We start from the raw sequence: 25,150 nt of genomic DNA, 5'->3' as shown, positions 1-25,150 counted from the left end.
CCGTAGCTGCGCACTTCCGCTGCAGGCTATTTGGAGCTGCCCGCCCCTTCCGCCGCCGCCCTGGAGTTCCTGGCCCCAGTCCCAGCCAGCCCTGGCCCCTGTCGTCCGTGCCCTGCCTCTGAGTGGCCGCTGAGCGCGCGCGCTCACGACCCACAAGGACCCGCGAGCTCCGCCGCCGTGATGAACATCCGCAATGCTAGGGTGAGGTGACGGGGAGCCAGCCTGTGCGCGCAGCGTGGGCGCCTTACCGGGTGATCGTGTGCGCATGCTACCGAGGGACCTGGTGCTGTGGCCCGGCACGTCTACGGCCGCCAGACTTTAAGGCTGCTGCTGCAACCTGCTTTCGACGTCTCGCGATTTGCCACATTTGCCTAATGTCAGGACTGCGTTAAGCCAGCTGCACAACCTACGGGCGCTGTTGCTCAGTCCTGGAACTGGCACGTTTTTGCACGGCACACAGAAACCTGGATTTTTCAAAGTCGAGGAGTCTTAACTCTGCCCTGCCTGGGGGGAAGGGGAGGCGGCCCAGAGGTTGACACAGAACGGGGTCCCGCGTGTGTGAGACCCCTTAGTCCGTGTAGCCCTAGACTCACCATGTCCCGCTGTCATGCAGCCCGAGGACCTGATGAACACGCAGCACTGCAACCTCCTCTGCCTGCCCGAGAACTACCAGATGAAGTACTATTTCTATCATGGCCTTTCTTGGCCCCAGGTGGGCAGCTTTTGCGTCTTGTAGGGGTGTAGGGCGCAGCAGGAGGAAAACATAGATCCGAGTGGGCTGAAGGCAGTGTGCAAGGCCGTAAGAGCTTTGGTTCCGTGAGGACCTGGCTGATGGGAAGCCTGACAGGTGAAAGGGTGCGTGTAGGATCTCTAGGCTAGACATGGGACGGAGATGGAATTCCCACCTGTGCCTGCCCTCTTCCAGATAAAGAGAAGGCACAAGTGCGGAGTAGGGAGACCAAGCCCCTTGCATTCCTGGTCACCAGATGGCACAACTCACCAATTTTTGTGACTTCCCACTATCCCACACGGCAGGAGGCTGCTGGCTCTAGCCTGCTGCCTGCTCTGCCTGACTTCCTTTTCCTTTCTGTCACCAGCTCTCTTATATTGCTGAGGATGAGAATGGGAAGATTGTTGGCTACGTCTTGGCCAAAATGTGAGTCACCAAGGAGGAAAATAAAGGAGCCTAATGCTAAGATTGGGTGTCGATGGACTGGGGCAAAGCCTTTGGGGAAGGGGATGGGAAGCCAGCACCTCCCCTGTCTCATGAATGCTGCTGTGAATTCGTTTGAGAGGGTTCTCACTCTGTTGTCCAGACTGGCTCTCACTGTGTATCTCGGGCTGGCCTCAAACTTAAACAGCATTCTTCAATAGCCTCCTCAAAGCCTGGGATTAATTGTGCAGAGTTGGCTGTGTGTTTTGTTTTCTGATTAACAGGTTTGCAGGGTAGCTCTAAATTGACAGACAAATTGAGCAGAAGGTACAGAGACTTTCCACACACCCCTACATCTGTTCTCTCGCTACCATGTGTGGTACACACGTTAGAAGTGAGAAACCAACAGATTTTGTCTAGCAAATTCGTGTTTTTATTGTGCTTCTGTCTGTGTTGCACACTCTCCGAGTTGGACAATTGAAGAATGTCCATCTTCATTCATCCCTCCCTCAACCTCTTGACAACAAGGACACCTTTTCCGGGTGTTGCAGAATTAGAATAGTACCTTATAGCTCTTTCATGCTGGCTCCCTTCACTTAGTGCTCTGCGTTCAGCATTACTTTTTGTGGCTTGGCAGCTGACTTTTTTTTTTTTTTTTCAATCACATGGTGATGTTTTGTTGACAGTGCACATATCTGGTGGGTGTAGCATGGAGCTTTGAGTGGGGCATGTTTGGTTATTTTGATTCAGAAGTTACTAGTTCTCTGCCTGGGTCTGGGATGTTGTTGGATCAGCCACAAAGAGTCTGTGCACCTGCTGTGCACAGGCGTCCCAGATAGACTGCACCCATACCAGGCTCCTTTCTAGATTTCTCTTCTAGGGAAGAGGACCCGGATGATGTGCCCCATGGACATATCACCTCACTGGTGAGTAGAGCTACTGACGGTTTGGCCGAGATGGGCTGGAGATAATTGAATGAGTAGCCGAGGTCCCACTTCTTCTTTTCTCAGGCTGATTGTGGTAGCACTTGTTTCTTAACTTAGTTAATAGGCTGAAAACCACCCTCTTAGAAGTAACCCATTTCCTCTCCATATACCTAAATTTCACTAAGTCGAATGGCTATCTGTCACATCTGTTCCCCCATCTATATCAGGCCCTCCCTACTTCTTAGCAGGCTCACTTCCTGATTGGCCTGTTAATTTTGCTGATTAGGAGATAGCCTGTTTACTCTTCAAAGCTCTGGCTTAAATGTTTTTTACTCAGAGATACTTTAGGACACACTTCATCAATCACCCTTGCTCTGCTCCCAAGGGTTGGGTGTGGTTCCAGGCCCTTCCAGGTTCTCTTCTCTTCCTTGGAGGGGTACACAGCCTACCTACCAGATGGGAAATAAGAGGCTGGGGCTCCTCTGTGTCTTTTAGCATGGGCCTGCAACATGAGAAGTTATTTTGGTATAACAAGTCACACTGCAAGGAAGATAATTCCTTGAAGTCCACCGTGTTCTCTGATGCATGATATCAGTCTAGGTGGTGATGGGGAGGCAGAAGCTGTAAATGAAGTTGGGCTGAAGAAAGGGAAAGTAAAAAGCATCTCACGCAGGAGCCTGCAAACAGGTGGCCTCCTTTCTTAAAAATTCCAGTCTTCTGGTGAGGGTCAGGCTAGGAGGCCAGGGACATGCCAGGGCATATCAAGAAGGAGGGATGTAGGGATTAGGTTACATGATACTCTACTGGGTGTTTGAGGGCAATGGAGAGCAGCTGTTAGATTTATAAGATGGAGAGAAGAGCTCACATACTTGCACACTTGCAGGGAGTAAAATAGGGATTCATAGGTGAGGTAAGAAGGCAGTATTCTCTCCATATCAGAAACTGTACTCCCTGACAGACTCCTGGTGGGCGTTGGGAAGGTCTTCCTTGCCAGAAGAAACATGCTAAAGCCAGATAAGTACGTCTTAGGTCTCAGGAGACGCTGGTGATCTGGGAGGCTCAGGAACATTGTAGTTAACTTCTGGGCTGGCTAGCAGGGTCAGTGAATCAGCATGACAGGAAAGCTGTAGTTTTGCCTCATGACTCCCTACCTATATGCCTTAACACAAAGGCTCTCAACTGAGTGAGGTACTGCCCATACATGAGGAAAATACTGAATCAGGTTCATGTCCCTGTTGGGTCCTACTCTGACTTGAGGTGAGTCCTTTCCCTTCCTGGGCTTTTTTCCTCCTTGCAGTCTTTTGTTTGTGGGAGTTTTTGTTTTGAGACAAGGTCTTTATTAGATAGCCCAGGCTAAATAACCCTGAACGTCTTCTGCTCTTTCTGCCTCCACCTTTCAAGTGCTAGGATTACAGGCATGCTCTGCGCTCTTTTATTAACTGAGAACTAGATTGAGGCTGCCTCAGATTTTCCTTGTGGCTTTCTTTACCTTTGTAATTTGGATGAAACTCCTTCCGTGGATTGTTAAGGCTGTCTCTCCCAACTTGTGCAAGGTTGATTTACCTCAGCATTGAAAGCTTCTGCATTTCTTCATGTTTGAACTAGGAGTGAGAAAAGAGGACAGTAGGCAGCATTTGGGTATGTAGACACATGCATGCATGTGCAGCAGCAGTACAAACTGTATTGTTCCAGCAGGAAGATGGCAGAGAGGATGGGGTTTAGGCAGCCTGTTGTCTCAGCTAAACCGCCGAGGAGTCTAATAGCTGGCTGTTCCAGGTGCCCCTAGGAGACCCTCCCCTCTAAGGCAAGGCAGGGGCATAGTTGTTGCCTATGGAGCCTTGGAGGTGAGAACACAGGATTTTACAAATGGCATCAGGGGAGAGAGCTTTTTCCAAAATGTATCTGAATAAAGGAGAAAAGGGAAAACGAGCAGTTTCCCTTTTTTTCTCAGTACATTGGCCTCCATCAAATATATATGTATGTATGTATGTATGTATGTATGTATGTATGTATTAGACAGGGCTTCTCTGGATAGCCTTGGCTATCCTGGACTCACTTTGTAGACCAGAGAGCCACTTGCCTCTGCCTCCCAGAGTGCTGGGATTACAGGCCTCTGTGCCTGGCTAACCATCTATTTCTTAACTTGTAGAAGTATATCTGCCTCCCTGTATGGACACTATGGCTGAGAAGCAGATGAAAGGCCTAGACTGGTCCACAGAAGCCTCCTGTGTCCCCTCCTCCAAAACATAACCTGACTTCCCATCTACTTCTAGGAGGGGGACTGGTCTTGACTTTGAAGCCCTTCCCCACGCTGGCTGTAGCCCCCTTTGCCCAGAGCTGGGGCTTGAAATCCTACAGCCCTCTCAGATCTCACCTGACTGACATGCACATGCAGCAGGTCTGCCTCTGGGCCCCAGTCTTAGAGATTTTGGAGAAAGACAGAGAGATGGGGGAGATGCTATTTTTAAAAGATATGACATGATAGAATATGTTTGCCTGTAACATCCCCAGAACCCTTGCCACTGCAGATGTGAAGGACATAGGAACCTAAGTGAAAGAGCAAACTGCCAGGCAAGCTAGGGAAGGGCGCCATTCCAGCTGAAGGATGATTGTTCTCTTGTACTGTCCTAGGAGAACCACAAGGTCCCTGAGGTAGGCTTTTCCCTTTCTCGGGCAATGTGAGGGGCTCCTGAGAAGTTTCTGTCTCCGAATCACTGCTTTGGTTGCCACTTGAGGCTTGAGCATATTCTGGACTTGTGCGGATATGGTGGTGGTAGGGTACTGCCACGGAGCGTGTGGACCATCACCTGGTCTAGGGGGTGGGGAAGTCAAAGCAGAGACAGCTAGGCTCGGGAGGTCAGCAGAGGCTGATTCTGGACTCAAGCTTTTCTTAGCGAGCATTCTCTTACCTTGCTGTCAGCTGTTTACATGGAGGAAAAGCATCTGCATGTAACAGTTGGTATCTCCAGGACTACCTACAGGTACTGTGGGCTCTGGCTTTCTTAACTCTGTGGTACCGGGAGAGAATCCTGGGCCCTGGAGGACGTCTGGGATACAGTAGTTTGATAATCATGTAAACAGGGGAAGGAAGTCAGGGCTACCAGATTCCCAGAGGCTGATGAATTATCTCGGTTAGTGCCTTTTTTTTTTTTTTTAAGATTTATTTATTATGTCTACAATATTCTGTCTACACATACACCTGCACACCAGAAGAGGGCACCAGATCTCATTATAGATGGTTGTGAGCCCCCATGTGGTTGCTGGGAGTTGAACTCAGGACCTCTGGAAGAGCAGACAGTACTCTTAACTTTTGGACCATCTCTCCAGCCCTCGGTTAGTGCCTTTACTGCCTTCTGAGATGACCTTGATGAGAAGCATGCAGTTGTGTAGTAGTTTGAAAGCCAGAGCTCTGCAGATGGCTTGGCTAGAGTGGCTAGAGATTTGGGGTGATAATGCTCTTAAAGGACAGTGTGCTGGCTTAGCCCCTTCTCTCTTGGCTATATTTGACGACTAGGAGTTGAGAGAATATAAGACTTAATGAGTAGGAAGTATGGTCAGGAGGCGAGGGCTAGAAGCTCCTGGATGTTTTGACTTCTGTTTCCTTTTGTTCTTCAGCGACCAACCAGTGGTTCATCCCAGCTGTGAGAGGGGATATCCCGCCAGGGTGTGCAGCCTATGGCTTTGTGTGTGATGGTACTCGTCTGCTGGTGTTTGGTGGGATGGTGGAGTATGGAAAATACAGCAACGACCTCTATGAACTCCAGGTAATAATAAGTTAAAGCTTCTGTGGGCCTGGGTTCTTACACTGCCTCAGGCCCCATGAGACTCTCCATGTTTCTTACAATAGTTTGAGGGTTAAGACAGGAGAAGCAGTAGAAGGGGTCAGTTGAGAGTCTACCAAGGGGGGCTAGAGAGATAGTTCAGTGGTTAAGAGCACTGTCTGCTCTTCCAAAGGACCCGGGTTCATATTCCCAGCATCCACGTGGTGGCTCACAATTGTCTGTAATGCCAATTCCAAGGGATCTGACACCTTCACACTAACGCACATAAAATAACATTAAAAAATTATAATTTTATTTTAAATAACGACTGTTCTTCATGAACAGTATCAGAGGAGAAAACAGGACCATATTCTTTAGGATTTAAATGTTCCAGCAGTGTCCTCACTCAGTCCTATGCTCTAAGCTCCCCACCAATGGCCTTCTCATGTCAGGAGTCACTCTTAAGTATTGATTTTGCAGGCAAGTCGCTGGGAATGGAAGAGATTGAAAGCAAAGACGCCCAAAAATGGGCCACCTCCGTGTCCTCGACTTGGACACAGCTTCTCCCTCGTGGGCAATAAATGTTACCTATTTGGGGGTCTGGCCAATGATAGTGAAGACCCCAAGAACAACATTCCAAGGTGAGTCTTTGTCCTTCTTTTTTCTTTTTTTTTTTTTTTTTTTCTGGAGAACCCCATCAGAGTGGTTCTACTTCCCATAGGTACAAGACTCATCTGGAATTCTAAAGTTGATTATGCCAACTGACTGTACTAGAGCCATGTTTCTCTCCTGTGCTGGGTTGTCAGTGAAACAGTGCATTCAGTGTCCTTTCAAGAAGTTTCTGACTTTGAAATCTGAACCTTTGTGTAGGTCTTACAGGAGAAAACTGGGCAAGAGGTAGAAGCCTGCTTTGCCTTGGGCTCGTCCCTATCCCTCATACCTTAGACCTGGTTGCTTTCTTTGCAGCTTCTGCTGCTTGTTTCCAAGGCCAAAGATCTTACTGTCTGGAGGTAGTTGCAAGCTGATGCCCCCTTGATCTAGGGAGGCCCAGGTATAATGCCTGGCATTGTATACATGCTTGCTTGAAGGGGCCTACTCTGAGTCTGAACTTAAGGCTGCCATCATGCTGCACTCCCCTTGTGAGCTTCTGGCAGTCCTCTCTTTGGGGGCAAGGATGGTAGAGTTTGGAATTTTCGTGGCCCTTGCTCTTTTATGTCCTAACAAATGTACTGCTCACTGAGAACCTGTTGAGGCCTGTGGTGCATGTGCTCCAGGTTTGCTATGACATCTTCCTCAGGTACCTGAATGACTTATATATTCTTGAACTACGGCCTGGCTCTGGAGTGGTTGCCTGGGACATCCCCATCACTTACGGGGTCCTGCCTCCACCACGGGAGTCACATACTGCTGTGGTCTACACTGAAAAAGAGAACAAGAAATCCAAGCTGGTGATCTATGGAGGAATGAGTGGCTGCAGGCTAGGGGACCTTTGGACCCTGGACATTGGTAAGAAGTTGATGCTGTTCAGTAGCTTCAGAGCAAAGCCAGTCTTCTGGATAGCTATCCTTGAGTGGCTGTCATTGCCTGGTGAGGTGGGGCTCATGGAGAGAGCTAGTAGTATCCCCCCTTAGTCTTACCAGTGGATAGGAAACAAACAATAAGAATCATTGGTTCCACTACCATACCGGCTTTCAGGAGAATAGGGAGAGAGCACAATCTTTAGAATGGAATTCTCTCAATCTACGTAGAGTACCTTGTCACATCATTTTTAACCCTATTTTATTTCGTGTTCCTTAAGCCTCTACCTCCCTTCCAGTCACCCAACCCTAAGTAGAAGGGAAAGAAGGTTAGAAGGGAAAGTGAACGTAGGTCTCTTTAGACTTAATTCCAGTAGGTTAGGGTCTTTGGGTTCTTTGGCGGCAGTAGCAATGTCATAGTCAGGATATCTAGCCGTCCAGGTAACCAGCAACTTTTTTCTTTCTCCATCTGTGTCCTCTCATTCATCAGTCTCCTCCAAGCTGCTATGCTTTCTTCCTTTGAGCTCTGAGCGCCCAGATTGTAATAATTGCGGCTGGCAAAGACCATGCCCCTGCATGAAGCAGTTATCAGCTGTGGACAAACTAAGGCAGTCAGTCCCATTTCCCACACTTGGGATTAAAACAAAAGCATATTTACGTAAAACATGACTGAGTTTTTAAAGAAACCAAAACTTCCACTACAGTCCCTACTAACTCTTCAGTGGACAGTCTGTATATGGAGTGGAATGGTGCTATTGTTGGTTTTTGTTTTGTTTTGTTTTAAGGATTTATTTATTATTTAAACAGCGTTCTGTCTGCATGTGTGCCGGCGTACCAGAAGAGGGCACCAGATGTCACTATAGATGGTTGTGAGCCACCATGTGGTTGCTGGGAATTGAAGTCAGGACCTTTGGAAGAACAGCCAGTATTCTTAACCTCTGAGCCATCTCTCCAGCCCAGAATGGGGTATTCTTATATGGCTAGCACAGTAAAAATTTGTTCCTCATAGACCAGTTAGATCTTTTACCTACGCTACAAAGTGGGTGATAGATTGGGTGGGGGTATATTGCCCTGTGGATCAGAGCACCTAAGCATTGAAATAAAACTTAAGTAGCAATATTTCCTTAAGTGTGGTCTGCTCAGTGCTAAGGTGGCATGGACGTAAATGCTGTACAGGGAGTAGACGTGCAAAGGAGAGGTTGAGGTGAGCTTGACACCCCTATGTCATCCCTGAGAATAGTGCTGCCTTATAGCAGGTACACAGTACTTTTGGGAAGAAATCTTGCCCAGGTCATCCAAAGAGCTTTGGAAATGCTGAAGCCTAGCCGTTAGGGCAATAAATTGGAGAGCCTGCAGAAGTATTTAGGAAGACAGGAATGCAGTTCTTGTGTTGGTTTGGGGCCCGCTTGGCCCCAGCCCTGGGACTATGGTATCTGAACCAGCCTAGGTAATCTCTTTCTCCATTTCTGCAGAGACACTGACATGGAATAAGCCCAGCCTTAGTGGGGTGGCCCCTCTTCCTCGGAGCCTCCACTCTGCAACCACCATAGGAAACAAGTGAGTGTCTGCTCTTCTCTTCCCTGACCTGAGCTGCCCCTGACTCCTGAAGGGTTCTCAAGCAAGTTTTGTCAACTGTCCCTCAATCCCAAGAAGACCTCTTTCTGGCAGGTCTGGCATTCAACAGCCCCATGCCCACCTTATTCCAACATAGAAAGGACAGATTAAAGGTGGAGGGACTGCAGCAACAGCCCCAGTCCCTTCCTTGACATGTAAGGCTCTACCCCATCCAGAGTATAGGCTGCTGAATCATATAGATAGCATTCTTTGTGACTGCCAAGGACTAGATCCATGGGGATTCAGGTAAGAGATGAACCATCAGATAGGAAGTACCATATTAAACAGCTTCATGTACCGTCAAGGACTCCGAGGACTTCTAGAGAACTGAGCATGTACAAAAGTTACTAGGTAAAAGATGTATCCTCTAGCTTTGTTCTGCTTCAGTCCTCTCTTGCTTTTTCTTTGCTTTACTAGAATGTATGTGTTTGGTGGCTGGGTGCCTCTTGTCATGGACGATGTCAAAGTGGCCACACACGAGAAGGAGTGGAAGTGTACCAACACACTGGCTTGTCTCAACTTGGGTATGGCCTTCTCAGGCTTAGAGTGGTGAGGGGTGGGGTGGCCCTGGGACATTTTTATTCTCATTTTTTAGGGGGGTGGGCTCATCTTGAGACAGGGTTTCTCTTTGTAGCCTTGGCTGTCCTGGGCTTGCTTTGTAGACCAGGCTGGTCTTGAAGTCACGGAGACCGACCCCCCGCCTCTGCCTTCCCAAGTGCTGTGATCACAAGTGTGCACCACCACACCTGGCTATCACTTTATTACGATATACACCTTTGTTTCTAGCATCCAGGAGGCAGAGGCAAGTGGATCTCTTAAGTTTGAGACCATCCAGTTTTTCATAGTGAAACCCCATCCCAAAAACAAAATACCAAACAAAAAAATTGAGTTGTTTTATTTTGACATTGGATTCACACATTTTCTTAAGATCTTTAATGTTCAAGGAGTTATATATTCCAAATAACTTTTCAGCTCATGGCTTAATTTTCTTCTTAGGTGTGTTGCCTTATTTTTCTGTTTAGTTTTAATTTAATACTCCAATAACTTTACCTTTCGTGACAGTGAAAGAATAGAGGGCCACTTTTGATTTGGGGGACAGGTTTCTTTTGTCCTCTGTGTGACTCTAGCACCTGTGTACCTCTAGATACCATGGCCTGGGAAACCATCCTGATGGATACACTGGAGGACAACATTCCTCGAGCTCGAGCTGGCCACTGTGCTGTTGCCATCAATACTCGCCTGTACATCTGGAGTGGCCGTGATGGCTACCGTAAGGCCTGGAACAACCAGGTGTGCTGCAAGGACCTATGGTATCTGGAAACAGGTAAGGTGCTAGGCCACTGTTATTCCCGCTGCTAAAGCGTCTCTACTCCCTATTGTTGAATTAGTGTTTTGTTTTGTTTTGTTTTCCTATACCATCTCTAGCTCCTAAATAATGAGATTGGAGACCTGTTAACGTTTATAATGAGCATTAGCTGGGTAGATTCTCATTTATTCTAACCTGTCTGTGCCAGCTTGGCCTAGTTCCCAGTCACATTCCCTGTTACCTGTCCTCTAGTCTTGCCCTAGCTACTCCTGCCCTCATGGACACCTCCATGACACCCCCAGGGACACCTCCCCATGCTGTCCCAGCGACCTTCTCTCTCTCCTCCCTCCCTTTCACCCCCTTTTCCCACCTGGGACCCCACACACACCTGGATTATAAGTCCCACCTTAACTGCCCTGTATGTTGTTCTACTCTTTATTGACCAGTCAGAGGTAACGGAGAACAATTATTACACAACATCGAGGCAGGAGATCCTTTGAAAGTAATGACAATACCAGAATCTGTTTTCATTTAGCTCACTGCTAGTTTAGAAGTTCAGCAATTACCGATTGATGTGCAGAGACAGAGCTTCATGTAATGTGAATGAAGGTCATCTATACACCTATCTTAATAACTGGTTTGTTGTATTACAGAAAAGCCACCACCCCCGGCTCGAGTACAACTAGTCCGAGCCAATACCAACTCGCTGGAGGTTAGCTGGGGCCCAGTGGCAACAGCCGACAGTTACCTTCTGCAACTCCAGAAATATGACATTCCTGCCACGGCTGCTACGGCCAGCTCCCCCACTCCCAATCCAGTTCCATCTGTGCCTGCCAACCCTCCCAAGAGCCCTGCGCCAGCAGCAGCTGCACCTGCCGTACAGCCACTGACCCAAGTAGGCATCACACTTGTGCCCCAGGCTGCCACTGCACCTCCAAGCACGACCACCATCCAGGTCTTGCCAACAGTGCCAGGCAGCTCCATTTCTGTGCCCACTGCAGCCAGGACTCAAGGTAAGTCATGAGGGCCTAGTCACTAAAGATATTCATTGCCTGAATAGTGGGTGCTCTGCTGTTCTTGGTGGATTTTAGCTTCAGGCTTATTCTTGAGATTAAGGGTAAGAGTGCTCTGTCTTGCTGGTGGCTTCTTGGTGGATTTTAGCTTCAGGCTTAGTCTTGAGATTAGGGGTAAGAGTGTTCTGTCTTGCTGGCAGGGACTGTGCTGAGGGCCTTGAAAACTCATACGTAAAGAACTGAGCAGAGTGGTGGGATATGTGTGGAAGAGGACCTCCTAAGGATCAACACTCTTTCTCATCAGGTGTCCCTGCTGTTCTCAAAGTGACTGGTCCTCAGGCTACAACAGGAACACCACTGGTCACGATGAGACCTGCCAGCCAGGCTGGAAAAGCCCCTGTCACTGTGACCTCCTTGCCTGCCAGTGTGCGAATGGTTGTGCCCACACAGAGTGCCCAGGGAACGGTGAGGATCTGTTACTGAGGGGGGCTTTGTGGTGACCCAAAAGTATAAACATAGTTCTTGTCTGATCTGTAAAAAAAAAAAAAAAAAAAAAAAAAAAATATATATATATATATATATATATATATATATATATATATATATATATATATTATGTGTGTGTGTATGTAGCACACACACACATACCCTGGGAATATAGCTTATTGATAGAGTGCTTGCCTATCGTGCATGAAGCCTACCAGCTCTCATCATATGCGTTAGTTGTTTTGTAAGGTACTATCGCATCAAAACTGGCACACATCTTAAATCCTAGTACTCGGGAGGCTGAGGCAGGAGGATCTCTGTGAGTTCCAGGACAGCCAGGGATACACAGAGAAACCCTGTCTCAAAAGAACCAAAAAGAGAGAGAGAAAAAAAATTAATGCCTTAAGGGGGCCTTGTGATAGTGTGATCCTTGAGGCATTTTCAGTGTAGCCTTCCTGATTTGGAAGGGAACGGGGAAAATCTGGTTAGCTGGATTTGACCCAGGGCCGTGCTAATGAGCTCTATTTAGTGCAAAGATTGTGCTTTGTTTTAGTGTTTGAGTCTTGTTCTATAGCCCAAGCTTCTACTGATTAGAGGGATTCTCCTGACTCAGCCTCCTGAGTGCTAGACTTCTAAGCATGAACCATCACACCCAGCAGTATGGTGGTGGTGGTATTAATGGTGTTATATGTGAAACTCATTACTCCCTGCATGCTAAGAATGAGTTCTTATACTGCGCTACATCTCCAGTTCTGGCTATGGTCTTTTTCTTTATCTCTGTAGTGCTGAGGACAGAACCCTGTTAGGAAAGTACTTCACAGACAAACTACACCCCTAGCTTTTACTTTTGAATCAGAGACTCACTGAGCTGTGATCTCTCTGCTTCAGCTTCCTGAGTAGCTATGATTACAAGCATGTATTCCAGGCCTAGCTTGACTATGGTTCTTTGCTTAAAAATCTGTTCCGGGGTTGGGGTTATAGCTCAATTGGTTGTGTGCTTGCCTAGCATGCACAAAGCTTTAGTTTAGGCTCAGTTTCTAACACTGTGTAAGCCAAGTATGTGCTTGCATGTTAGTAATCCCAACATTTGAGAGGAGGAAGCAGGAAGATCAGAAATTGAAGGTCCTCTTCAGAGCAAGTTTGAGGCCAACCATGAAACCCCTTTTCAAAAGACAAAACAAAACAAACCAAAAAGAAAAAAAACAAAACAAAACAAACCAACCAAACAAACAAACAAAAACAACTCAAGAGCACTTGGCAGGCAACCTGCCTACTTGTTTGCATTAGGAAAAGTCAAGGGATGCTGCTGAGCCCTCCTGGCAGGTTCTGAAGGGGTCATTGAGTTGGGAGGCAGGTGGCAGGTGGAACCCCTGCAGCTCACATGCTTTGTGCCCACCACAGGTGATTGGCAGTAATCCACAGATGAGTGGGATGGCTGCATTGGCTGCTGCTGCTGCTGCCACACAGAAAATCCCTCCTTCCTCAGCACCCACAGTGCTGAGTGTCCCAGCAGGCACCACCATTGTTAAGACAGTGGCTGTGACACCTGGCACAACCACTCTTCCAGCCACTGTGAAGGTGGCCTCCTCCCCTGTAATGGTGAGCATTTATCTTCTGAGCCTGGTTATGAGCTTGCACAGCCCTGGGTTTGGTGACTTCTATGATCAAACAAGCAGTGGCCATTTGTTCTGGGCTTTGGACCACCCTTGAGGCAACTGGTTTAAAATCGGTCCTGGTATGGGCTGTGGAACATGCAGTTGCCATTAAGGGTATCCAGCTTTAGGTAAGACCTATGGGGAGTTAAGGCTGCTCTCTTGCTCAGCCAACCAAGCAGAGTGGACAAGTGGACGAGCAGGGCTATAGCTAGTATGTTGGCATTCTGTCCATCGCTCATCTCTGCTTCTCCAGGTGAGCAACCCAGCCACTCGCATGCTAAAGACTGCAGCTGCCCAAGTGGGGACATCTGTGTCCTCTGCTGCCAACACATCTGCTCGCCCTATCATCACGGTACACAAATCCGGGACTGTGACAGTGGCCCAGCAAGCCCAGGTGGTGACTACAGTGGTAGGCGGAGTCACCAAGACCATCACCTTAGTGAAGAGCCCCATCTCTGTCCCAGGAGGCAGTGCTCTGGTGAGTGACAGGCACCACCTGGCTGTGTGTGACAGCTGCCAGGCTATAGTGAATGCCACTGGTGGATTGCTGTCTTGGGCCAACTCCAGTATAGTCCTAGCCCAGGCCATGCCCTTGTTTGGTTCCAGATCACTGCCTACTCCATCCTTTCCTTTTTAGATTTCCAATCTGGGAAAAGTGATGTCAGTGGTCCAGACCAAACCAGTTCAGACTTCAGCAGTCACAGGCCAAGCGTCTACAGGTCCTGTGACTCAGATCATCCAGGTGAGCTCTCTCTCTCTCTCTCTTTCATCCTTAAACTCCATGCTCATGGGGGCGAATGCGCGCAGGGAAATAAAGACAGAAGATCCCGTGAGAACAAGTGGCTCAAAAGCCTGCTGATATCACGGCACCCACGCTATTCAGAATTACTCTCCGAGTAGAGTAGCTAAACCTAATGTTCCTTTCTGGCATAAGTTCCTATTATTTATTTAAAACTTGTCCCTTTCAGACCAAAGGGCCCCTTCCAGCGGGGACTATCCTAAAGCTGGTGACATCAGCGGATGGCAAGCCCACAACCATCATCACCACTACACAGGCTAGTGGGGCAGGAACCAAGCCTACCATCCTGGGCATTAGTAGTGTCTCCCCCAGCACCACCAAACCTGGCACAACTACCATCATTAAGACAATTCCCATGTCCGCCATTATCACCCAGGCGGGTGCCACAGGTAAACAAACATACAGATTTCAAAAGGCTTGTGCTGCAGAATGTAAATCAAGAAGATGAGAAGCCCTCACAGAGCTTATTTTCTCTGGACCCTCCCCCAACGTAGGTGTTTCCAGCAGTCCTGGCATTAAGTCCCCCATCACAATTATCACCACTAAGGTGATGACTTCGGGAACAGGTGCACCTGCCAAAATCATCACTGCTGTCCCCAAGATTGCTACTGGCCATGGGCAGCAAGGAGTGACCCAGGTGAGGCACCTCAATCTCGTGCAGACCGCATGTGTCCTCGTAACAGGCCTAAGAGGGACGGCACGGTCCAGTCGGCCTGAAAGTGACATTGGTGGCGCTTTGCTCTGGTGTTTCAGGTGGTGCTAAAGGGGGCCCCTGGACAGCCAGGCACCATCCTCCGCACTGTGCCCATGAGTGGTGTTCGCCTGGTTACCCCTGTCACCGTCTCTGCTGTCAAGCCAGCCGTCACCACATTGGTTGTGAAGGGCACCACAGGTGCGTAGCTCGCAGGCCACGTCCTCAGCCGTGGCGGGGCTCTGTCCCTCTACTCTTCCTGTGGGTATCACCTCTAGTCTGGCTGGGGGAGGATGGCAGGTGCTCTCTCCAGAGCCTTCTCTCCGTGGTGGCTACATGGCAGGGCTCTTGTTCACCAGCCCTCTCTAGAGAGACATGCTGTTAGATAGAAGATGGTAGCAATAGGCCTCATTCTACCTCTGCTTCTTTTATTTATTTTATTTTATTTTATTTTTTTTATCCCTTTAGGTGTCACAACTCTAGGCACAGTGACAGGTACTGTCTCTACCAGCCTTGCAGGAGCTGGGGCCCATAGCACCAGTGCTTCCCTGGCCACACCTATCACCACCTTGGGCACCATTGCCACTCTCTCAAGCCAGGTGATAAACCCTACTGCCATCACCGTGTCAGCCGCACAGACGACACTAACAGCTGCTGGTGGGCTCACCACACCTACAATCACGATGCAGGTAAGTGGGTCCCAAGGATTTACCACCATACAACAGCACTTCCTGCATGAAAGTAGGGGGCATTTTGTCCTTTCTCCCCTTTCCAGATGGTGTCCTGCAGCTCTATGCATTTAAAACAGCTCTTTTACTGTGGTGTGATCTCTGTGTCAGTCTTTCCTGGTGACATGTCTTTTGTGACACTAGAATCTCATAACATAGTACTGTATGTGCATATGGTATTTGTCATGTTGTCATTTTTTTTTTTTTTTTCTCAAAATGGACGAGAAGTGGTAAGGAGGGCTCTCTTGCTGGCCTTTGCACATTGTCAGGACAAGGGCTTGACTGTAGCCCAACTCCCTCTTTTGCCTTATCTCTGCTCACAGCCCCTCCATCCTTGTCTCTGAGTAAGTCATTGTTTTGAGATCACGGGGCAAGTGAATCCTGGGTATATTTGCCTGGTTTGGTTAGCAGAGTTGGTGGTCCAAGTCAGCATGCACAAGCATAGGCTGGTAGGAGAAGCAAATGAGAAATCACATATTTTAGCTACCAACTCCTCTGTTCTGTGTCCCCAGCCTGTCTCCCAGCCTACCCAGGTGACTCTGATCACAGCACCCAGCGGGGTTGAGGCCCAGCCTGTCCATGACCTTCCTGTGTCCATTTTGGCCTCACCTACTACAGAGCAGCCCACGGCAACAGTCACCATTGCAGACTCAGGCCAGAGCGATGTACAGCCTGGTACTGTGACACTGGTGTGCTCCAACCCACCCTGTGAAACCCACGAAACAGGCACCACCAACACAGCCACCACCACTGTCGTGGCTAACCTTGGGGGACATCCTCAGCCTACCCAAGTACAGTTTGTTTGTGACAGACAGGAGGCAGCTGCTTCTCTTGTGACCTCGGCTGTGGGACAACAGAATGGTAATGTGGTCCGTGTCTGTTCAAACCCCCCCTGTGAGACGCACGAGACAGGCACCACCAACACTGCCACAACGACGACCTCCAATATGGCTGAGCAGCATGGCTGCTCGAATCCCCCCTGCGAGACTCATGAAACAGGCACCGTCAGCACTGCCACTACAGCAATGTCCAGCATGGGCACTGGGCAGCAGCGAGACACTCGTCGTGCCTCTAACACCCCCACTGTAGTGCGGATCACTGTGGCTCCTGGGCCGTTGGAGAGAGCCCAGGGTACTGTGAAGCCTCAGTGCCAAACCCAGCAGACCAGCATGACCAGCACCACCATGACTGTGCAGGCCACCGGAGCGCCATGCTCAGCTGGTCCACTGCTCAGGCCAAGTGTGGCACTGGAGGCTGGGAGCCACAGCCCTGCCTTTGTGCAGCTATCGATTCCAAGTGTCAGAGTTGGGCTGAGTGGCCCCAGCAGCAAGGACATGCCCACAGGGCGCCAGCCAGAGACATATCATACTTACACCACCAGTACCCCAACCACGGCCCGCTTTATCATGGGTGCTGGGGAACTTGGTGCAGCCCGGGTGGTCCCTACGTCTACATATGAGAGCCTCCAGGCAAGCTCTCCCAACAGCACCGTGACTGTGACAGCCTTAGAGGCACTTCTGTGCCCTTCGGCTCCCGAGACCCAAGTCTGCACCAACCCGCCATGTGAGACCCATGACACGGGTACCACCAACACCGCCACTACCTCCAATGCGGGCAGTGCTCAGCGGGTATGCTCCAACCCACCTTGTGAGACTCATGAGACGGGCACCACACACACAGCTACCACTGCCACATCAAATGGAGGTGCAGGCCAGCCTGAGGGCGGACAGCAGCCTTCTGGTGGCCGTCTCTGCGAGACGCACCAGACCACTTCCACTGGCACCACCATGTCAGTCAGTGTGGGTGCCCTGCTTCCTGATGCCAGCACCTCTCATGGAACCCTGGAGTCTGGCTTAGAGGTGGTAGCAGTGCCCACTGTCACTTCCCAGGCCGGCACCACAATCCTGGCTTCTTTCCCAACCCAGAGGGTATGCTCCAACCCTCCTTGCGAGACCCACGAGACAGGCACCACGCACACAGCCACTACTGTCACCTCTAACATGAGCTCAAACCAAGGTGAGTAAGTGTCCAGTAGAGTAGGGTGCAGATACGCTGGCTGTTTTAGCCATGGGGTTGGGGGGCGGGGAGTTTCTAGGACAACTGGTGGTAAAAGCAAGTGGAAGTCAACTGGTCTCCCCTTTGACACCTCCACAGACCCTCCACCAGCTGCCAGTGACCAGGGTGAGGCGGTAAGCACCCAAGGTGACAGCGCAAACATCTCCAGTGCCATCACAACAACTGTATCTTCCACACTGCCACGAGCAGTGACCACAGTGACACAGTCTACACCAGTCCCAGGTCCCTCTGTGCCGGTAAGCCCCCTAGAGGATCCCGTCTGTGCTGTCCAGAGGTGGACACCAGATGTCGCCCTTGTATCAGGCGTGGTGTTGCTCCTTGGTCCTTTCAGACCATAAAAGGGCAGGCAGTCTTAGTGCCTGGGAGACAGGATGCCAGAGGGTCCCTTAGAGGTGCTTCGGTACTTTTATTTCAGCTGCTGTTTTTCTTCTTGGCTGTGTCCCTGTTTGTCTCTAGAGCGAAGCCTCCTGGGCCTGAGTTGAAGCTTGACCCAGGGGCTCTCCTCTTAACCAAACCCCTCATGCTGCTTCTTGACCCACCTTCCCCAGCTACTTTTACCATGGGGTAAAAGGTGGCCAGCCTTTCATGGATGATACCATAGGCCTACAGAAAAATAAAAAAAAGAAAAAAAGAAAAACAAAACAAAACCAAAAGCCATCTTGCTTTTCAATCCCACTGCCTGGTTCTAGCCTCTGACTTCTGCCCTTTTCCTCTGACGGGGGCTTCTCTCCCTTTCTAGAATATCTCATCACTGACTGAGACTACCCCAGGGGCTCTGACTTCCAAAGTCCCCATCCCAGCCACGATAACAGTGACTATAGCCAACACAGAAACTTCTGACATGCCCTTCTCTGCTGATGACATCCTGCAGCCCCCAGAGGAACTTCAGGTCTCACCAGGACCTCGCCAACAGCTGCCTCCACGGCAACTCCTGCAGTCTGCCTCCGCGCCCCTGTTGGGGGAGTCCGCCGAGGTCCGGTCAGCCTCCCAGACCCCTGAGCTCCAGGCCGCCATGGATCTGAGCAGCACTGGGGACCCAACTTCAGGCCAGGAGCCTGCTAGCTCTGCTGTTGTGGCCACTGTGGTGGTCCAACCACCCCCACCTACACAGTCTGAAGTAGACCAGTTATCACTTCCCCAAGAACTGATGGTTGAGGCCCAGGCAGGCACCACAACCCTTATGGTAACAGGGCTCACCCCAGAGGAGCTGGCAGTGACCGCTGCTGCTGAAGCAGCTGCCCAAGCTGCTGCCACTGAAGAAGCCCAAGCCTTGGCCATCCAGGCTGTGCTCCAGGCTGCACAGCAAGCCGTCATGGGTAGGTATCAGCTGGGAGCTTTGAGAGATAGGTCCCTTGGGATGAGTGACAGCCTTACAGGGAGGGTCAAGGTACCGTGTGGGGGCAACTTGAGGCGAAAAGATCTGCTTCCTGTGAGAATAGACAGTGGGCCTCAAGGGAAGCCCGTGTAGGGCAGGTGGTCCTAGGAAGGTGACGCAGGGCCTAGTGGTGAGGGTGTGAGCAGGAAAACACCGCTTAGGAAGACGAGATCTCAGGGACACTATAGATGTCCATTGGGCCAGGCACACTCGTGTTCCTTTTGAATAGTAGTTTTCTTGGTCCTGGAGCAGGCACTGGGGAGCCCATGGATACGTCGGAAGCAGCAGCAGCAGTGACACAAGCAGAACTGGGTCACTTTTCAGCTGAGGGCCAAGAGGGTCAGGCCACCACCATACCCATTGTGCTGACACAGCAGGAGCTTGCAGCCCTGGTGCAGCAGCAGCAGCAGCAGCTCCAGGAGGCTCAAGTGCAAGCCCAGCAGCAGCACCACCTTCCTACTGAGGCTCTGGCCCCAGCTGACAGTCTCAATGACCCATCCATCGAGAGCAGCTGCCTCAACGAGCTAGCTAGTGCTGTCCCCAGCACTGTGGCCTTGCTACCCTCAACAGCCACTGAGAGTAAGCTGGGCTGTTTTTTGGCAGGGCAGGTATAAATTGTCGATAGAGTTGAACTGGTTGGAGGTGGAGACAGTGTGGCAAGGGTGGCATGGAGGTTCTGCCTCAACACAGCCTTCTCCCCACTGATAGTTTGTTTCTTCCCAGGCCTGGCTCCATCTAACACATTTGTGACTCCCCAGCCTGTTGTTGTAGCCAGCCCAGCAAAGATTCAGGCTGCAGCTACCTTAACTGAAGTGGCCAATGGCATCGAGTCCCTGGGTGTGGTGAGTCCGGTGCGGTGGCCCCGGGGGATAGTAGGTAGCACTCACTACTGCCTTTGGGCCCCAAGGACTTGATATCATTTCATTTCTGTTCTCCAGAAACCGGACTTGCCACCCCCACCCAGCAAAGCCCCTGTGAAAAAGGAGAACCAGTGGTTTGATGTGGGGGTCATTAAGGGTACCAATGTAATGGTGACACACTATTTTCTGCCACCAGATGATGCTGTTCAGTCAGATGTAAGTATGCCAGTAATTGACACTCTTGGATAGTGGGGTGAATCCTGCTTTGCCTGTTTAACAACTGTTACAGAAACAAACTTAGCTCTGCTGCCTTGCAAGAGGGTTTCACAGGAAAACTCCTTTTGTGCCACTTGAACAGTTAGGAAAGGAGAGGGCAGCAAGATGGAGACCTTCCCCTCAGAGAGTAAGAAGGTTACAATTTGATCCATTGTTAAGGGCACCAGGCCCCAATTAACCTTACCAAGTTCCTACGGCCTTTTCATCACTGAACTGCCCGTTGGTCCCGTGGTCCCCAAGGATATCGACTAGCCTTAACAAGCACTCTAGCACTAAACTGCCCTCTAGTTTTCAGAGCATTCTTTTTCACTGCATGCTCCATGCCGTTTTCTTCTACTTTTCTGGTTTTCCACCTCTTGCCCTAGGATGACTCAGGCACGATCCCCGACTATAACCAGCTGAAGAAGCAGGAGTTGCAGCCAGGCACAGCTTACAAATTTCGTGTTGCCGGAATCAATGCTTGTGGCCGGGGGCCCTTCAGTGAGATCTCAGCCTTTAAGACCTGTCTGCCTGGTTTCCCAGGGGCTCCTTGTGCCATTAAAATCAGCAAGGTGAGTCTTTGTGTGGGCTGCTTTTCTGTTCTCTACTGGTCTGCCACCGTCTGCTACGCTAGGGAGGTACATACGAACAAAGCCAGGGGAGTGGCTGAACCAAGAGTGTACCAGACAAGGGCAAGGTAGCCACACTCACCCATATTAGACAGAGGTTGTGTTCTAGGCTCTGTTGATAAATCTTTTGTGTAATCCTGAAAGTCTCAGGGAGGCCTGGTTCCCGCTAGTCTTATTTCCAAATACAGAACCTGAAGCACCAAGAAGTTAAGTGACAAGTTAAGGATTGGGTAATGGGTGGGGGTGGGGGTTGGGAGGTGGGGGTGGGGATTATAAAGCCTCTTTAAAGTACTTTGAAATTTGATGCGGAATATCTGGATTGTTTTGGTTTCTAAATTTTTTATTACATTTTTATTTTGTGGGAGGGTGTAGGTTTGCCACAGTGTGCGTGTGAATGTCAAAGGAAGTCAGTTATCAGGCTCGGCAGCAGGCAGCTTTACCGTACCTCTGAGCCATCTCACCCGCCCCTGGAATATCTATTGTGTTGGGTTGGGGGGAGGTTGTCTATGGGGGTTAATAGTAGTTCTAGAGGCTTCTAGCCCTCTTGCTCTGGGCACCGGCAGGGTGGGCTGAAGCTACAGTGGCTGAAGAAGACAAGGCTTGACTTTATGTCCTGGTTTCTAGAGCCCAGATGGTGCTCACCTCACCTGGGAGCCACCATCTGTGACCTCCGGCAAGATCATCCAGTACTCTGTGTTCCTGGCCATCCAGAGATCACAGGCCAGTGGTGAGGCCAAGAGCTCCACCCCAGCCCAGCTGGCCTTCATGCGAGTATACTGTGGGCCCAGCCCTTCCTGCCTCGTGCAGTCCTCCAGCCTCTCCAATGCCCACATTGACTATACCACCAAGCCTGCCATCATCTTCCGCATTGCCGCCCGCAATGAAAAGGGCTACGGCCCCGCCACACAAGTGAGGTGGTTGCAAGGTGAGTGGTGATAAGGCTTTTGAGGCAATTTTTAGGGAAGACACAGGGGTGAGCACTGAGTAGAGCAAAGATACCTAACTAGATGTGGGATAAGAGGGTGTAGATAGAGTACACTAGAGAGGCCTCTTGTGCTCTGAGGGTTTGCAGGGAAACCCTGGGGTATCTAAAAGTATGAAAGGTTAGGGAGAGCTAGAAGAAAGCAGAAGCTGTCAGGACCAAGAACATGTCCTAAGTAAGGCCCTTAAAATGGGAAGCTCAGGCTGAGGCCAGCTTCCAGGAGGCATCTGTCTCAGGAGGGACATTGAAAGGCAGGAGCTGAACCAGAAGGATTTCTGACTCCTGTCCTGGGAAAATCGGGGACCTGAAGGAAGAGATGGGCGGTCAGGACCGTGACAAGTGGGGTACACCCAAGTATTCCTGCTTCTTGCTGGTCTGCTCACCATCTATCCCGTTCCTTTCAGAAACCAGTAAAGACGGCTCGGGCACCAAGCCGGCCAGCAAGCGGCCTATGTCGTCTCCAGAAATGTAAGCAGCAAGTCTCTATCAGTAATCTTCTGTAGGGGTTATTTAGAGTAGAAGTAGGCGCCACCTCTCAGCAGCTGCTTGGGACAATATCCACACAGGGTCCTGAGGTGGTGTTCTTGTGATGCTCTTGGGGCTATCTATAACTATTCCTTTTTTCTTTCTCACTTAAGGAAATCTGCTCCAAAGAAGTCTAAGGCTGATGGTCAGTGAGGAAGCTGGCCAGCATCTGGATCTCCAGACACCTCTGCTTCAGGAATGCCCTATAGGGCCTCCCCTCCCACCCTGCCCACCCGGTCTTTGCACTTCACCCTCAGCAGCCACTGGCCGTCATTCAGTCGCCCCCCACCCCTTCCCTCTGTTTTTACAATAAAGAAAGCACATTACCATTGCTGTTGGGAGGAAGCAGAAGGCACATTGGAAAGAGTGGCGAGTAAGCAAATGAGAGAAAGTTGTGCTCCTTCCTCCTCCCTACCTGGTGCCCTCCTCGGGCTGAGTACAATTGGACAGTTCAGAGAGTTTGGGAAGAGAAATTAAAACTGAAAACAAAGGAGATAGCACGCACACTTAAGCCTGCACTTGTCTGTAGTTGGTCGCCCTTGGCTGCCTCAGCCAAGGGCTAGAGGTGGGGGGTGTCCCTCAGTTTCCCTCAGAGTTTTTCCCCAGCAGGTGCCCCATCCTGGGTGTGTGTCTGGTTCTATTTTGTTTTTGTATTTTGTTATTACCCTTGTATCTCTTGCCACCTCCCATCCCTTCTTCAGTCTTAGCCAGAACTGTCTTGCCCAGTGAACTCACGTGAATGAAGCGTAACACGTCTCAGAGACCTTTTGCGCTCCCACTTAACACCTCTCCCTCGTATGAAAAAGAAGAGGGAAAAGAACGAGCCTAAGGTGGTCTGAGCAGTGGCTGTGAAATCCTCCCAACGGGCACAGACTGGACCCCAGTGACCCTTGCTTTGGCCCACCTTTTTTGAGCCTGGGGGCCACATCACCAACTGCTGCATTTGTTGTATTTTTTTTTTAAGTTGAAATTAATGAAGTTAACATTTTTATTGTAATTTTAGCCTTAGCGTGTGGGGGTTTGATCCCTTTCTGTTAGCTGTGTACAGAATGTGTATGGTATCTTCTCCCCTCTCCCCCTTGGCTAATCATTGGCAGGGATCTTTCTGGGGAAAAGCCGAGAGAGCAGCTAGGGCAGGAGAGAAACAAGTGTCCTGGGTGGGACCTGGTAAACATGCCCAGCCCAATTTCCTGTTCCTTAAGCCCTGCCTGTTTCTGGAACAGCGTGAGACATTTTTGAAGTCCATTCCCAGTGGGTTAGCACTTAACATGTAGGTAGAGGCTTGGGCTTGAAGATGGAGTGGAGTCCACCTTCATCAGCATCGCTAACAGAGACTGCATAACACAGCAGGGTCAGGGAACAGGTGGGATCTGCTCCCCCTTGAAGGCAGCCCAGGAAGGGGGTAGACAGCCATATCCCACAGAGGGTGAGGGTAGGTTCCTGATGCCAATTCAGTAATTAATTTCGTAGCATTGTTCCGAAGCTCTGGATTTTTTTCTCTCCAGTACTCAAGTTTTAGGCAGTGAGTATGCTTGCGAGAACGTTACCGAAGGATTTGAAAATGGACGGCCAATGTTTTCAGCCACTCTGGCCCCTACCCCCTGGGGCCTCTAGTGTTTTGTATTATATTTCTCTGTGGAAAACGTCTTGTTTAGTCAAGTTGGAGCCTACTCACCTGGTCCCTTTGTTTTCCCTATCCACTCTCCCAAGCACCCATTGATTTCTGAGAACAGTACTACCCTGTTCATCTATTGTAGAGTAACCCCTGTGACTCAATATTACCATAGTGCGATGTTGTTTTGTGCTATTTTGAACAATTAAAAAGACTGTTTTTGAAATAACTATCTGCTATCTACCCCTGTGTCAAGAGTGTCTTGTGACCTTGGGAGGGGGAACCTGGGACCTGCCCAAGGTTTGCTTGAGCCACTGGAGGCCTTTTGTAGCAAGGAACCATAGGTGAGAAATTCCCAGTTGCACTTTTGAGAAGACTCCAAAGTACACCACCAGGGCCGGGGGGCCTCTAGAGACATGCTAGGCCCCAAGGCTGAGGGCCCTCTTGAGGACTTGCTGATTTTGCATTTGGAAATCCTCGCCTGTTCTCTCTAAGGTCTAGACCAAGGCAAAGACCTAGAACCTAGAAAACCTAGCTGAACATTGGCAATTGGCTTTCCTGGACATGTGAGTAAGCGACAGCCTCTATAAACTTCCCTCCATGAGTTCAGGAGGCCCCAGGGTGTCAGGATAGGTATGTCTGACACATGACAGATACTCCCGCAGGACCAAATCCTGTGGCCTTGTGCACAAGTCAACCCTCCAAGGAGGAAGAGGCCGAATCATTGACCCTGGCAACCCAGCAGTCAGCCAGTTGGGTGGTACAGCTATGATTTAGTTGACTAGGGGCAGAAAGTGAATGGCAGGTGCCAGCAAAGCTGAGGAGCAAGTCTACCATTCCCATGTCTCTAGGTGCTTGAGCTAGAGACAAAAAGGGATGTGGGGACATGTTTCCTCAGCATCTTTCTGACATTTCTGTTAACTACTCCCTTTATTTAGATGTATTTTTTGAGACAGGGTCTCAGTGTGCATCTCTGGCACTCATTATGTAGACCAGGCAGGCCTCGAACTGCCTCTGCTTCGCAAGTGCTGCATGTGAAGGACACCACAACCAGTTTTTTTTAATTTTGTTTACATGTGTGGGAGAGTGTGTGCAGGTTCCCTCAGATAGCAAAGGCACAGTCCTCTGGAGGTGGAGTTACAGGTAGCTATGAGCTGCTGGGACTTGAACTTGGGTCTTCTGCAAAA

General features: G+C 49.9%; 1 protein-coding gene across 8 annotated transcripts; it reads left to right on the top strand.

The window, feature by feature from the left end:
- The first annotated feature begins 19 nt into the window (after positions 1-19).
- LOC132650048 (host cell factor 1-like) lies at positions 20-24,193 on the top strand. Of its 8 annotated transcripts, none has more exons than XM_060374962.1 (28): positions 22-201; positions 614-712; positions 1,098-1,156; positions 5,695-5,843; positions 6,321-6,481; positions 7,138-7,346; positions 8,830-8,914; positions 9,389-9,495; positions 10,116-10,295; positions 10,931-11,290; positions 11,595-11,755; positions 13,178-13,375; positions 13,685-13,909; positions 14,069-14,173; positions 14,400-14,619; positions 14,725-14,867; positions 14,984-15,122; positions 15,390-15,610; positions 16,162-17,665; positions 17,804-17,961; positions 18,465-19,041; positions 19,350-19,679; positions 19,824-19,942; positions 20,039-20,176; positions 20,602-20,787; positions 21,469-21,769; positions 22,231-22,294; positions 22,465-24,193. In XM_060374962.1, the coding sequence occupies exons 2-28, from the start codon at positions 693-695 to the stop codon at positions 22,502-22,504; spliced, it is 6,159 nt and encodes a 2,052-aa protein (XP_060230945.1). In that variant the 5' UTR covers positions 22-201; positions 614-692; the 3' UTR covers positions 22,505-24,193. The 8 variants fall into 8 exon arrangements, with proteins under 8 accessions (XP_060230946.1, XP_060230947.1, XP_060230945.1 ...); XM_060374965.1 differs by lacking the exon at positions 22-201 and adding an exon at positions 2,034-2,079 and having other exon boundaries at positions 634-712; XM_060374961.1 differs by having other exon boundaries at positions 22-712.
- Positions 24,194-25,150: the final 957 nt, after the last annotated feature.

The sequence above is a fragment of the Meriones unguiculatus genome, chromosome X (assembly GCF_030254825.1).
Source record: "Meriones unguiculatus strain TT.TT164.6M chromosome X, Bangor_MerUng_6.1, whole genome shotgun sequence".
NCBI lineage: Eukaryota > Metazoa > Chordata > Mammalia > Rodentia > Muridae > Meriones > Meriones unguiculatus.
This window is presented reverse-complemented; position numbering and strand designations above follow the sequence as displayed.